The 16020-nt window shown below is 41.1% G+C and overlaps 1 protein-coding gene across 4 annotated transcripts in view; it reads left to right on the forward strand.

Annotated features, from left to right (window-relative positions):
- Nucleotides 1-16020, forward strand: part of CDS1 (CDP-diacylglycerol synthase 1) — a 92516-nt gene that overhangs the window by 21192 nt on the left and 55304 nt on the right. Inside the window, exon 1 of one of the 4 annotated variants that reach the window (XM_039541445.1) lies at nucleotides 5112-5315. The exons of 2 other annotated variants lie outside the window; for them this stretch is intronic. In XM_039541445.1, the coding sequence (XP_039397379.1) occupies nucleotides 5280-5315 (36 nt within the window). In that variant the 5' untranslated portion in view covers nucleotides 5112-5279. Of the gene's footprint in view, nucleotides 1-5111; nucleotides 5316-16020 lie in introns of those variants that run through there. One more of the 4 variants, XM_039541447.1, reaches the window with a different exon arrangement.

The raw sequence follows: 16020 nt of genomic DNA on the forward strand, positions 1-16020 counted from the left end.
TCGGCACTGTGACACAACATGTGCCTCAGTGCTTTGAAATGCTGTCCCTCAGTCTTCAGTGCATTTTTGCCTCAACACTTCAGTCTCTGTGCTCTGAAACCCTTTCCTTGAATCTGCACTTCATTGTATGTTGTTTCAAGAATGGAAAAGCAATCCTCTTTTTCAGGATGTCATCCACTTTGTATAGTGTCCGTTGCAAGCGGACATTCATCGTAGAAGAGCACACTTCCCACCTTCTGCCCGGATATGCAGGGATACCAGATGTCTCAAAATAGCACCATGTGTCATCAAGTGTCTTGGGGAATGTTCCACATTCCTCCATAAGGCAATTACAAAGAGATTCCTGTGAAGAAAGTTGTGTTATGGAAAATTGCTTCCACCCTGGCAGAGACTCTTTCCTAGGACAAACACCAAGCACTTGAGTAGATAGTGCATACTCTCATGTGTTTGAGTTGGCATCAGGTGATAGATGGTAGTGTGAAACCACTGGTTCAGAGCTTGTTGCCTGCAGATCCCCTTGGAAACAGCCCTTTGGATTCCACCAGGAGGCTCAGAAAGAGCTCAGTGAGCTGCTGTACACCAGAGAACCTCTTTGGGGAACAGAGGCCGGTCTTTATACAAAAGTTCAATATGACAAAGACCAGCAATAATAAAGTTTACATTCAAGAAAACATGATTCCTATGCAGCAAAGTAGGGTTCAGTTTACCTTACCACACAGCAAGGAAGAGCTTAGTTCATCTTTGCACACAGTACAGTTTAACAGCAAGGTATTCTTAGTACACTCCCAGCAGTTCACTAGCAAAACTGCCTCTGAGTTCTAGAATTAATCATTAAACGCCTGCAAGAAAGCAGGATAGGAAGCCCTGAATCTAAAGTGTGAAATGTAATTTCATTTATGAAAACGTTTTCAGTACTTTTAGATGTTTGGAAAAGCACTCTAGTTTCCCCTCTCAACAAAATCTAAGAGCCATTTGAGTTCTATATTGCTGCTGACGTGAGCACTTATTTCCATTTGCAAGAGACCTGTGAAAGTAATTGGAGAAAATATCTAACTTTTTAAAACAACTTGATCCTGTTCCCACTGTCAACGGCAGTACTACCACTGATGGCAGTGAGGGCAAGGACAATGATTTCTCCATTTAATTTCAATGTCTATTGTAGTTTGTGTGTGCAGCTGCATTTTTAAGGAACTTCTAGCTACAACCCCTTGGGGATGGCTTTGTGCCTGAGGGCCCTCTTAAGAGAAGCGACTAGGACTGCGTTTATCCGTAGAGGCTATTGCATCCCCTGCTAGTATCTCTTAACAGATACAGCTTGAATGTGTGTTTGGGCACTTTGCTTCAGCTGCTGATGTTTAGCTCCCCAACAGCTTCTAAGAAAGCTGTCACCTCTGTCCCTTGGACTACTTTCCTTTGGGACAACTCTGGTCACAGCAACCATTCATCACTGGCTTTCCCCATGTAGTTAAACAGCTGACCCAGCTAGTCTGACTTCATCTGCTTTACTTGACCCTCACAACCCAAGTTAGTTCCAATTTTCCAGGACAGCTGACTACCTTGCTGTTTTGCACTGCTTAGTGTTCAACACTAGTCCTTTTGCCTGTTTTTGTTTTGGTACTGCTGACATTTAAGTTGACAATTGTAGTAATGTTACTCCTTTACAGTATACATGATAACCTCCACTGAGGGCATAGTCAATTGTCATTCTGTATCATTCTGCCTTTGTTAATAGCCATCACATAGTTTAGTGATTCTTACAAAGTAAATGGTATTCCCCTTACTCTTCCAACCAACCAAGAATTAGATGGAAAAGGATTTGCTTCTGGTTTAAAAATAAATATAAAAATTCACTGACATGGCAGACTTTATAGAAATGATGGAATAAATTGGTGGGTAGAGATAAGATTCTTCCTGCTAAAGCCCTCTTTCTTTTCTTCTGGTTCCTGTCTTTTTATTGCCTGTTACTCATATTTTATTGTGTATAACATTTTTATTCTCTGTATCAAACTTCTACTGTGATGTTTAGATTTTTTTTTAATTGTAAAACCATAAAATAAAGATTTTTGCTTTGTAGATGTAGGCAGAGTGGTTAGAGGAAAGGCTGTGTATGGGAACTTAGGGCCATGCTTCCTGACTTCCAAGTAGTTTTAATTATCATGTTCTAATGAGTCTCCCTGTTTTTAAGCATATCTATACTTTCAGCTTTAACACTCTATCTGGGAACATAAATGCATTGAATGCAAGGGATGATTACAGAACTCAAACATTCAGACCATTTGTTTGCACTATATAACGATTACAAAAACTTTGCTTCAAACATTTCCTCTTGGCACATACTCAATTACAGTATTTCCTCTTATGTACAAGAGGGTTAAAATCTCTCATTGAGGACTGGAGAGATGAATCCCTAGTTATTAAGGTTCCCCCCTCCTTTTTTTTAAGGCTATGCTTTAGGTATAACTAAGATCTATTTTTTTCCTAGTGTTATCTACAAGTCTTTCCTTGTCATTGTATGGTGAAAGAACAAATTTGTGTAACATGCTTGAGCGCATACTTGATTCATAGAAGTTTGCTTTCATTATGCTTGGACCCTGCCTTCGGATTTTAGTTCATAATTCTAGGGTCATCTCATTAGTGCTTTTCAGATCTGTCTTCACAGTGAGAAGGCAGGAGGAAATGGCTCCAATATCATATTTGGCCAATAAGTAGCATAAGAAAAAGATTAGATGATGGGAAAACAATGTCTGTTTCTAACCAAATGCAAGTTCTTAGCTAACCTATTTCTTCTTTCTCCTCATTCCTGGCAAAGCTAGTGAAACTGCAACACCATATCAAGACTCTTGGTGCGAAGTAGCTTGGCTTCCTACAGAGGAGGCAACTGCACTTAAAGCTTTATACAGTTGCTTTTGAATGTGTAAGTGCTGACTATGTTATCCTGTGGCAATTCTATTAACTGGAAAGGAGCAGGTAAGAGTTATTCTTTCCACCTTAAAGTTTTTTCACCACTGCAGCAAATACCAGGAGCAAATGCCAAATAGCTACCGTGGGGGAAGGGGGGATATTCTGCCACTTTCCGTCCTGTACAAAAGTTTCTATTCATATTTCAGGACATCATCAATGGTTCTGAGCTTCAGACAATCAAAACCCTCCTGCAGATCCTCTTCACATGCTCTCTTGATTTTTGTAACCTGTTCCTCTCAGCTTTGAGTGTGTGTGCTCTCTCACATCCATCCCATATAAAATACACCTATTTAGATTATTTTAGTCATTTCTTGCTCTGATCAGATCACCATCCCGCTTTTGGAATCTTTCCAGTGGTCTTATTTCATCATTTCAGGTTTCTTGTCTTCACCTTCCATGCCCTTCACAACTTTGCCCCTGCTTGCTAACTGTCTCTTATGTCACCCTCTGCCACAGCCAGTTAGCAAATCATGCCAGTCAGATGTCTTTTGTCATCTTCACCCACAAAGGTCTCTGCTTCTTCTGTGCATACATAGAACACTTCCTTGAAAGCCAATAATCTCTCCTGCAAGACCCACATGTATCACACTGTCTTTAAGAGATCATCCAATTAAGAAAGGCTAGGGTGCAGGGCAGATGAGAATCGATGCTTTAATTTTAAAAGCATATGAATATTTGATTATATCCCTCCTCCTCCTTTGTATGGCACTGTTTTTTTTCAAATTGTGAGCCTATTGGGGCATGAACAAATCTTCACTGTGGGTTTGGATAACACCTAGCACGATAGGACATGAGTGCATTTAATAAATAGTTAAATAATAGTGGTTAATCCAGCCTCTCATAGGGACTACATGCAGAATTTCAGTACCTACCCTAGCAGTTAGAACAGAATTCAGTACTGCAGGAGAAACCTCCATATGTGAATCCCCACTCCACCACTAGAGTTAGAATACCCAGTTGCAGGCAAGCATCCTATTCTGATGTTACCAGAGCTAAGGTAGACAGGAACTGGAGACAGCTCAGCACAAAGCAGAAATAGTGTCAGTTCAAATATATGTGTTTAGGGAATAGTTAGAAAGCTATATTGATCAGGCAACTGAAAGATGAGTGGCCTGGAGCTGTGCAATGGTTTTTGAGGGATGAGTGAATCTAAAAGTATACTAATCTGTAATGACTGTGCTGCTCATATAATAAGAATACTCAGCACTTCTAAACACTTTCCATCCAAAGATCTCCTAGCTACTGTACAAAAGAATGTTAAAAAAAAAATTGGCCACCCTTGTACCAATTTGATAGTGCTAATGAGTTATGCACGTAGCATTATTTATTCCTCTGTATTAGAAGTGTTACCTGTTCTGATATTTTAAGACTCACTAGTTATACAAACTGGACAGGTAGGATGTGAAGTAGCCTCAACTACTATAAGCACTAATGTAATGTCATATTTTAGGCATCATTTTCACTATGAAAAAAGCTAAGTATAGTTAACTAATGTGAGTTAAAATCCTAGTGAAGATATGGTAGCTCATAATTTTCATATAACCTCTCAGGGTAAACTAAAGATTATGTATTGTTTCTTCTTATCTTACCCTGCTACTTCATCTGAAGACTCTGCTCTCGGTCCAGTGAGGCAAGAGCCTACTTTCTTGCATAGTGAAAACACATTGCAGAGGTGCTGTCCCTTCTATCATTGCTGGGATGTTGTGGAGGACACATTCCATGCAGTGGGTGCAGGAAACTTATTTGGGGTTGTGTATTAGCAAGACCACACTTTCTGGAGGCAACTTCAGCTGCGGGCTTGTTATCTTGGTGCAGTGTGACATTTGCCCGGCTGGCATGAACTCTAAAAGATGCAAACCTCTTCCCTAGTGAGCCATCTGTGCGAGGTGGCAGGATGGGAATGTGCCCCTCTATGGCCCTAGCTGTGGGAGGGGGGACAGCCCAGAAGTCTATCAGGAGGAAGATGGCCACCTACTCTCTGGCTGCAGTCTGGGCCTAGGGAGCATCCCCAGCTCACTGCCTGGTCCAGCCCCAGCTACCCAGCCCAAGGCCTTTCTAGCTGCGCTGGGGCGGAGCTAGGGCGTGGGCGTGGCCTGTGACGTCACACAAGGGGGCGGGGCAGGCCGCGTCGCGCTGGAAGCAGGCTGCAGCCGCTCGTGCCCACAGTCGCGCACCTCGGCCGCGGTGGCTCGTGCAGCTCCTTGCGCACCTGGGTGGCCGCGCCCCTCCCCCCGAGGCACCCCCCGGTGGCGCTGCCGGGGTCTGGTCTGGGGGTGCGGGGCGTGCGCGTGTCCCCGGCCGTTGGACCCTCCGGCGGCATGGCGGGGCTGAGGCGGCGAGGCGCCGGCGACAAGGTGAGCGTGGGGGCGCGGCCCGGCGGGAGAGGAGGAGGAGGAGGGGCGAGGTGACTCTCTGCGTGGCCTCTGGCCGGCCGGCCGGCTCGCTCCCCGCGCCGGCCCTGGTGGCTGTCCCGGGGGGTGAAAGGGAAGAGTGGTCCCTGCTCCCCCACACATCGCCTTATCCTGGGATGGGTGTAGGGGGAAGAGGAGATTTATCTCCTCCCTAACCCCCACCCATTGTGCAATTCCCGTCCGGTCATGACAGGGTCACGCACACCAGCTGGCACTTTGCCTTACAGTCTGTGCCCTGCTGGTGGGGCGGGTAAGGGTGCCCTGCCCTGCCCTGCTCTTCCCCGGTCCCTCTCCCTGCCTCTTTCCACGCAGGCCTGAGAGGTTGAGGGTAGATTTCAAAGGAGAGTGTTCAGCTCCTTTCCGGTTCTACAGCAAGAAGCCGGTCGGTGGTTCCCTCTCTACCTGCAGTCTTCATTCAGGTTGTTGAAACAACCTGGCGGGTTGTTTCCTGCAGTTAATCACTCCTGCTTCAGTGCATAAAGTAGTTTGGGAGACATAAACTGCAAATTCAGGGATCTATTGACCTGGTATGTTGGGAAGGAAGAAAAATATTTATTGCTGAACCTGCCCTAGCTAAAGGTTGTCAGCCCTTCCATGGCAACTCTCTCTATTTTATGGTTTTATAACTCTGATAAACATTTACTTCTGGACTCTCTAATGTGATTTACAGTATAACATTTCTGTTGAGGAAAAAAGTTTTCAAAATACTGAGTCTCTATGTTCATTATATTGGCAACTCCTACCTCCTCCCCCAAATGATGCAGTTTTGTTCACCATTTTAAAACAGATTAAAAACCAGAATGATTATCATTATGACTAAAATTAAAAGGACACAGTAATTTTGAAAAATACAGTAGTTGTGTAAATGTTTTTTTGTAATGTAAAACTGCTTTGGATTTAAACATTCAGTGTTTGCAACCCAAACATCACAGCATTTTTCTAAAGTATGTGAACTAGACAGTGAAACTGACTAGTGTTTTTGTTTTCACTTCAGTCACCTTGAATAATATTAGCAAGCAAATCATGAAAAACAAACAAACCTAACTCATTCAAGAAGAGTCATTGTTGGGTAGCATAAACTGAAGGTGAAAGCCAAGAAGAAAGCTAAATGAAGTAATGACTTACTGGGGATCTATAGCGATCTGCCCAAAAGACTTTTTTTTTGTTTTTCTAAACATGCCCAATTCTTTCAGCCTTTTCCCATAGGTCATTTTAAAAAAAATAAACTTGCTCTCATCTGGGCTCCCTCAAGTTTGTCCACCTCTCCCTTACAGTGCAGTACACAAAACTGGACTCAGTACTCCAGCTGAGGCCTCACCAGTGCCAAGCAGAATGGAACAGTTTCCTCCCATGTCTTAGCTAGAGCACTACTGTTGTTACATCCCAGAAAGATATTTGCCTTTTGCAACAACATCACTTTGACTCATTCATTTTGTGATACGCTGTCACCCACAAATCCTATTCTGCAGTATTGCTTTGTAGCCATTTATTCTCCATTTTGTATTTATGCATTTGATTTTTCTTTTGTAAGTGCAATACTCTTTATTTGTAGAGTCAGACGTAGATGTTGAGATTCAGCACAGAATCTGCTGTGCCAGCCCTGCCTTTGGCAGACTGTTTCGATAGGTGTTCAATAACCATGACATGAGAACATACACTAGATTGTTAGTTCACAAAGTGGTGGTAATCCCCATTCTCCTTTACGGCTGTGCAACTTGGGTGATCTATAGAAAACACCCGAAAAATCTGGAATGCCAGCACCAGCACTTTCTCAGGAAGGTCCTCAACATAAACTGGGAGGATCGCTGCACTAATGTCAGCGTCCTCACGGAGGCCAACGCCTTAACTATGCCTTCACCAGCTGAGGTGGAATGGGCACTGTGCTCATATCTGATGCATGCCTACCAAAATAATTGCTGTACATCCAACTTACCAAAGGAGAAAGGAAACAGCGAGGCCAAAAGAAATGCTTTAAAGACACCCTTAATACAAACATTAAGAAATGTGGCCTTGACGCCATGCACTGGGAGACAGTAGGCCAGGTCTGGCCTCTCTGGTGAAGACTTGTCAGAGAAGGGACGATCACTTTTGAGGAAAATTGCATTGCCCTGGTCACAGAAAAATGCCAGAAGAGAAAGGACAGACGAATGTCATGGCCCAAATCTGCCTTACAACATCACCTGCAATGAGTTTGCGGCTCAAGGATTGGACTCCTCAGTCACCAAAGGATCCATTAAAGAAAATAAAAACTTGTGGAAGAGATCACCCTCGACACTGAGGGATTGGTGACGACTCTGTATTTGGGTTTTTTGGATTTCATCTTATTGCTTTCAGACCAATTCTCCAATTTATCAAGATACACCTTTACCCCGCTATAACGCGACCTGGTATAACACGGGTTCGCGTATAGCGCGGTAGCAGCAGGACTCGGGTGGCGCTTTAAAGGGTCCGGGGCTCCGGCTGTTGCGGGGAGCCCCAAGTGCTTTAAATCCCCCTGGAGCCCTGCCGCCCCTACCCTGATATAACAGGGTTTCAGCTATAACACGGTAGGGATTTGTGTTATAACGGTATAGAGGTGTAATTTTGAATTCTAATCCAGTCCTTCAAAGTGCATGCAACCCCTTCCATACAGCTAACCATCCCTGACATGTTGGTCTGTGGGAAGCAATGAGACCACTTACAGTAGTAGTGCTAATTCAGACAAGTAAGGCTTTGCAGGCCTTTATTCATAATAGAGGAGGCCTCTTCTGATGCTTTGGTCTGTATATTTAAGCTATTAAAAACTTGAAAGAAATGGCAAGCTTTTATTTTGATAGTACCTTGTTCTGAAGTCAAGATGTTAAAACTATGTATGTCTGGCCAAATGTACCAGAATATGGCCTGATGTGACTTCTGATTTCTTTGGACTATAACATTGGAGTGTAGGACAAGCATTGAAACACTTATGTCTTAATGCTGGCAGAGTGGTAATACTTTAATTCCTTTGTCTGCTAAAATTTATTTTAATCTAAGTAGTTGAAAAATGTCTTGCTTTTTTCTCTTTGGTTGAATGATCCTCTTGTTCACTGAAATCATTTTTGTTGCAAATTCAGGAGCACTTTATTGTGCCCACAATACATTCTAGCATTAGCAGAGGCCACAGCATCGAGAGTATTTCTTGTGTGCGCTTCAGTTAGCTAAATGCTTAATGTGGTAGGGAGGGAGCAGGGTATAATAGTTGCACTGCAGGAGTTTTGGGTTTTATTCCTGTATCTGCTACTGAATGTTACTGAGGTATTAACTGCCAAAGATATCCCTATCTCTGGAATGGGGAAAATACAGTGGGTGTTGAGATCTAAGTAAACGTTCATGAGGTGCTTGATGTCTGTGGGCTTGTCTACACTTGAAATGCTACAGCAGCACTTCAGTGTAGATGCTACCCACACTGATGGGAGGGGTTTTCCTGTCTGCATAGGTAGTCCACCTCCCCGAGAGGCAGGAGCCAGGTCCATAGAAGAATTTTTTCTGTCGACCTAGCGCTGTCTACATGGGGCCTTAGGTCTTAACTGTGTTGCTCAGGGTTGTGGATTTTTCACATCCCTGATATGTGGCTGGGTCAGTCTAATTTTCTAGTATAGTGCAGCCCTAAATAAGGGAGTGAAGTCCCTAACCTCTGTACTATGGAGAAAGAACCGAGGTGAATTATGAACCTTGCTGTACAGGGTTTGCTTAGCATACCCCTATAATCCCCTAAATTTTTTGTTTTGTTTACTGTTTGGGTATCTTATAAAAAAATAAATAATAAAAAAAAAAGTTTACCTAAGGAAAGCCCAAGAAGAGCTTGAAGGGTTTGCTTTGCTTCACAGTTAGCTCCAGTTACTCCACTCTAACTACCCTAGCTCAGGTGAGAGTGTGACTACACTGCCAACACCACTCTCCATTGCATTACTAGCTCCAGCGTCAGCAGTGCTCGAGCTTCAACCCAGCCCACCCTGACAGCTTAAAGCACCACTTTAGCTACACTAGAGATTGGTGTGGACAGAAGACTGTGTAGGGGCAAAACTAGTGTTTACAGTTCAATCTAGCAATGCAGTAAAGACAAACACTAATATGTGCTGGAGTCAGGTGTGCAAGTTTGTAGCCTGTTGTACTTAGATGAGGCTTGGACTCCATCACAACTGTCAATTTGTCCTTCTATTATCTGTTTAACCCTCACTTTTATTGTCATATCCTCCCTCTGTCCCTGTGGGGCAGGGACTATATCACACAGAAAGTCACAGGTTTCTGTTAAACTCTCTAAAAGATTTATGTTGTCCTTTCTCCAGATGGTGATGAAAGCAGAAAATGCAATGAAATATTTGGCAGCCTGGGTCGTGGTAAGCAGGAGAAAGAGGGAGGCACGTGTTTTTCATGCACGACAGGTGCCATTGTTTTTTTTCTGAATATTTCAAAAAGGATAGGCAAAGCAAATTCTTGGGTAAAACCTGGAGTTGAGGTTTAAAGACCATCACTCACATTCATTTTTTAAAGAAAACCCACTGAGAATGTTGCAATTTCCACATAATTCCTCTCTCCTTACCCCCAATAACAAAAAGTTGGAAAGTTTGGAAATTCAAAGTTAATTCATTTTAAAAAACATTTCAGCCAAAAAGACTTGAAAATATGGAGATATTTACGGTCATCCAAACATCCTTATTGTTACTGTTTCATAACCACGTCTATATCCAGAAACCTTGACAATATAAGCCACAAATGGCTGTTGGTTGTCTGATAAAATTAGTCCCAAATTAGCACTGTCTTGTTAGACTACTTTATTGTTGATCTAAGAGGGTTTTCACACTGCCATTGTTTGTTTACATTGCAACCTTGTATGACTCCTGACTTCTTTGGGGCCATAAACAGAAAGATTTGCACTTGACCACATTGAATTAAAAAAAAAATGTTGGGGAGGGAAGGAGAATCATTTGACTTTGATCTCCTCCCCATTCCCACCCCTCACGGATGCATCGCAGTTCCCCATCTAATAATAGTTTAAATCAGGGGTTCTCAAACATTCATAGTTTAGATTCAAATTTAATAGAGTATCTAGTTAACTACCTCCTCTCCCACTTGTGACTGCCAACCAAATTCTCTCCCGTTTATGTGCATGTAAGATACCTGTAGCAACTACAGCAATCTAATACTAAGAAAGTATTTAACATTTATTTCCTCGTTTAATGTAATCTGTGACCTGGAATTGACAATAGCCAGCACCATGTGACCAGACAGCAAGTGCTCTGTGGACCACAGTTGGAGAACTGCAGTTTTAGATAATATGAAAACAAAAGTACTTCTTCATACTTAACCTTGTTTTTATTCAATATGGTTTATTATAGTATAGTTGCTTGTAAAAATTGTATCTCTGTCTATCTTAGAGACTGTTAGGCAACTGCTCAAATAATTGTTGAGCAAGTCCTACTACAGAATGCTATCACACTAGCAAAAATAAATCTAAAAACTAAAGATAAAACAGAAATCTCTGGAGCTTTTTGGACAGTGGTGTTTCTGTGGGAAATTTGGTTTGAGAGGATAGTGGTGATTTTGTGTTTTGAAGTTGCAGTGATTTCTTCCAGGTTGTGGCTTGATTCAGAGCTTGCTGATATCCTGTAACATGGGGGCAGTGCTGACCCAGTTTGGCTAGGTTTAAAAGCCAATCTCTGGGGAACATTGAAGCAGCTAGCAGTTAACAGTAGAATTTCTATGGGACTCTTCCCCCCCCCCCACCTTTCTTTTCTAGCAATAGGGTCTAGGAAGAGAAGACTGGTTACTGAGGCAGCTGTAGAAGTGACCCAAGGAGGAGAGGAGACAAGATGGTTAGGTGCAGAAGCTGTGGGATGTATATAATCCTTGAGTGCATATCTGACAGAAGCTATGTACATGTGAAATGTCACCTGGAACAACTCACAGCAGAGAAGATCCAAGGATTAGAGATGCAGTGGAGATGAGGGGATTGGAAGGTATAATACAGGAGAGGAGAGCAGAGGTGGTACAGACCTCTGAATATTTGTGGACACCTGGCAAACAAAAGGAACTGGAGGGCATTCTGCCAGAAGAAGAGGGTGATCCATTGAAGAATGACCCTGAGGACAAGGAAGAGGAAGAGACCAGCTAGTGGTAGTGAAACCCAGTTGAGTAACAGATTTGCTGAACTAGTGAATGAAAAGAAACAGGCAGAAGATGGTGTGGTGAGGAAGAAAAATGAGAGAGACTGCCCCTGCAGAAGAGAGGAATACATGATGGAGATACTTGGGGACTGGAGCCTAAGGAAAAATTAGGATGATGTATAGGGGACTGCAAGAGAGAACATAACACCAAGAAGAACTAGGTGACTGGGGACTCCATACTCAGAATCTGTGTGATTGGGGACTCCATGCTCAAAAGAATTGACAGTACTGTCACCAGATTCAGGGAACAGAAGAGTGCTGCCTGCTAGCTAGTGGCAAGAAAGGCAGTTGGAGGGGGAGTCATGAGGCATTGAAAATTGTAATACAGTCCAACAGTGTTTGTGTGGTAAAGTGCCTAGCGCCGTAGAGTCGTGGTCTATGCCTAGGGCTGCTAAATGCTGGGATAATACTATTCATAAAAGCAAAGAAAATCTCACTTCCCGCACCACCCTTAGGGTACGTCTTCACTAGCAACGTTAAAGCGCTGCCGCAGGAGCGCTTTAACATGGCTGTGTAGTCATGGCACCAGCACTGGGTAAGAGCTCTCCCAGAGCTATAAAAAAAAAAAAATCACCCCCACAAGAGGAGGAGCTGGGAGCACGGCTCCCAACGCTGGTGCACTGTCTACACTGCCACTTTACAGTGCTGAAACTTGCAGCGCTCGGGGGTGTTTTTTCCCACCCCTGAGCGAGAAAGATTCAGCTCTGTAAAGTGGCAGTGTAGACAAGGGTTTACCCTTCAAGATCAAGTATTCTGTGAATTTCTCAAAATACACAGGCAGATTATATGGGCTTATCTTTATCACTGACTCTTTTTGTGGGGGTTTAATAGTTAATGGAAGGGAGTTGTGAAAATTTGACTTTGAATAAGGGATTACCAACCTGAAAAAAATTGACCAATGCCGTCCTATGATATTACAAAGTTACATCTTAGATCTACACCAAGTGGTATGTTCCCATAACTATTCTGTTCAACTGAGGCTACTGATCTGATCATTATTATAGTATCTTTCCTGAGAATGCCGAGGCCGCCTTTTTTTAATGTTGTTTTCTTATAAATTGTAGCTGAAATTCTAGTGACAGCTGTATTAAGATGCTTATCAGTTTACCTTTCAATCCTTGTTTAGTCATAACCTTTTGTAAATTTTACTTTTCAAACTGAAACTTTCCAGGATTTCTCTGGGGGGGTTTTTGAAAGTTTAAATCAAACTATAGTTGAGCCCTTCTTGAAAATAAGTGGGAAAACATTCTCCATTATATTAAAACAAAACAAAAGAATCCTTCCAAAAACAACCACCCTCAAATATGATTTCTTCTAACTTTCTGAACAGCTGTTTTGCTCAAATGTCAGGAGCTAGAATTGAAGCAGTGATTGAAGTGGAAGTGTTGACTTTTTCTCATTGGAAAACCACACTGCATGTGTGAAATGTTAGCACTGAGCTCATTCATAAAATGAGCAGTCAAGGGGCATGGTGTTACCTAATTAATTAGCTGTATACTGAAAAATGTACTGAAAGAATGCACTAAATGAGGTCTGATTACACAAAAGCCCTTCCCTTATTCATCCTACATCTTGTACTTAGATGACTTTGTGGGTCACTATTTACCCATGCATATGCAGAATACTAAACCACTATAAGATTGTACACATGAATCAACCTAAGATTTCTATACTAATCTATAAATGAAACACTTTCTTGATTCAGTTATTAAAGGAAAAACTAATTTGAAAGAGAATTAAGGTAAGCCGCCACTTACGTATTTCTCCTAAAGAAGCTTCTACCTCTGTTCTGCAGCCTTTTTGAGAAAGCATATATGCCAAGTTCTATACCTTAGTCTTGAGATCATAAAATTCCTCTTAAATGCTTTCTATCACCCATTGATTATCCTTGAATATGCCTTTTTTGAACACTTTTTTTTTTTTGCCTATTTGTAACATTCACAAGTGAATGCAGTGCTTTTGCTACATATGCTTGGCTATTTTTCAGTTTTGAGCAATGTGAATCCAGATTTATATTTGTTTCTGTAAATGTGATCCCTCACTCATTGCCTATGGAATTGCCATTATGTACAACACACTTTTGTCTTCTACCACTTCATACGTTCCAAGTTGGTAACTTACTGTTTAGTCCTCTATTATACATTCTGAGATTTGATCCACAGGGCCAATTGTCTGACTCTGACTTAAGAATGTACAACATTGTGCAGATCCTGGACTCTTGAAGGGTTTGTCAGCGCTACTGATGGGAGATGTGATTTGTGGCACACATAGCCATACCTGAGCTAGCTTTTTAAAAAAAAAATTAGCGGTATAGCTGTGGCTGCATAAGCAACTCCCCAAGTATGTACCCAGGGTACCAGGTGGGATTGTTCTCAGGCAGGGTGTATTGCTTTAAATCAAAGCAATCTTAATCATGATTTAAATCAGCAAGCAGAAAACTTTAATTTAAATAGTCCATTTTAATCATGATTTGCATTTGTACTTTTCAGTTATTTTCCTAAAGAAAGGTTGATTTGCATTGATAACAATTAAAACATGTTGATTTACAACTAACTCTAGCATTTACGCTATCATCCTGGTTAGCAAAAAAAACAAACAAAACAAAACCAAATTTAGTGATTCTACACTTTTTTTAAAGCAATTATATAACTTGATATCCATTTATTCAGATTCTTAATGTTTATATTCTATTAGTTAGAAAACAGTGAATGATGCATTTCTTATATATTAGGTTGATTTATTTTTTTTACTTGGGATTTGTATCAAACTCTATTTGAATGGAAATTCAAATTAAATTTAATACACACAACATTTAATTTTTATTAAATAAAACTACTTTAAGTCTTCAGGATACATAAGAAAAAATGTTTATCAAAACGAGTTTTTCATTTAGAACTGATGTATTAAACAAAGAAAGTGTCATCTGTAATTATTGAGCTGAACATATTTTTTCTGGTCATCATTATCCTTCAAGATTTTAGAACTAGTAATCTCTTTCGCTCTCATGTAGCTTTTATTTATACATTAGAAGAGAAAAATAAACTTTCCTGTGTTTTGTTTTGTTTTATTTATTTATTTATTTTGATGCCCAGTTGGTTTCTTAACTGTGAATACACTAATAATTGAACTGAGCTAGCAGAATAAACTGAAATGAAGAAAATATTCTCTCTGCACCTACAGAAGAGGCCACTGTTGGCAAAAGCTGGTTTAGTACTTCAGCAGACTCTGATTCTAGGCGTGAGTGACACAAACCATTATGTTAATGGAACTTTCTTTAAATCTTGGTAGCAAACATACTGCTTAGTATTATTTATATTTATTTTTAACAATTTTAATTAAAAGTTTAGGCCTTAACAAAGGTTGACAATTTAAAATTTAGTTTTACTTATGTTTATTTTTAAAAAATAACCTGTATTTAATTTAAACATATATTCATTTTTAATCCACGCTGTTCTCGAGTGGCTAGGCCGTACTGCTGCAGTTACACAGCTATTTTTAGCAAGCTAGTACAAGTATGCATACACATGATGCAGTCACACCTCTTGATTGCAGTGCAGACACACTTAGAGAGGAGTCATTTTGGCAGCTGCGAGAGTCCCTTTTAAAGGAGGTCTGTGTTCTAACTAAAATGACATTCCTTAATATAAAAGAGTGGATTAAAAAGTAGAAATATCTACTACCAGTAATCTTGACCAAATTGTAGTGACTTCAGACCATGGTTCTTTTAACTAAAAAATAGCAACCTGCATACCTTACAAATTTAATTTTTCTACAGTCTTCTTTACCAGGACCCCTTCAGTTGCTGTGATTTTCAAAAATTTTATTTTATAGCTTGGAACTTCAATCTCAGCCTTTTAATACATGAATACTGCTAGGAACTGGGTTAACTTTCTGTTTAAAATCTCAAAAAACATCCTTGATCTGCACATACAAGAGTGTGGCATGCTTGTTTACTTGATACATAGATCTCTGCCTAAATTCATTTCACATGTCCGTTGGAAATCGTCTGATAGCCTGTTAGTGACCATCTCAAAGTAGGGTAAGCCCCCATCCCGAATTGGGGTGGGACAGTCCCGAAATACAGAGCTCAAGCTCTGTATGTCACTTAGGGCTAATCTGAGCTAAATAGCTTGGGGATCCCTTCCTTACGCATAGAAATGTTGTCCTCTCCATATTCCAGGAAGCATAATGATCAGTTTTTCTTGACATGGATTTTTATCTCCTTCTCCCAGAGCTCAAGTTGATGGGATGAGGGTTTGTGCACTTTTCACTTCATGGGTGTTTGTGGGGAGCAATCTACAAAGTCTTTTGTCCACCAGTGTTCCACAAGGGGTTGTCTGTAGACCTTTTGTTGGGCAGGAGATGACACCTTTTTTAGTAAACCAGTATTTCACACTAGATAATGCTTCTCTCGTAACAGTGGAGGTTTACGGTTTTGGAGCAAACACTTATATAGTTACAAAGCA

This window comes from Mauremys reevesii, linkage group 5 (genome assembly GCF_016161935.1).
Source record: "Mauremys reevesii isolate NIE-2019 linkage group 5, ASM1616193v1, whole genome shotgun sequence".
NCBI classification, from domain to species: domain Eukaryota; kingdom Metazoa; phylum Chordata; order Testudines; family Geoemydidae; genus Mauremys; species Mauremys reevesii.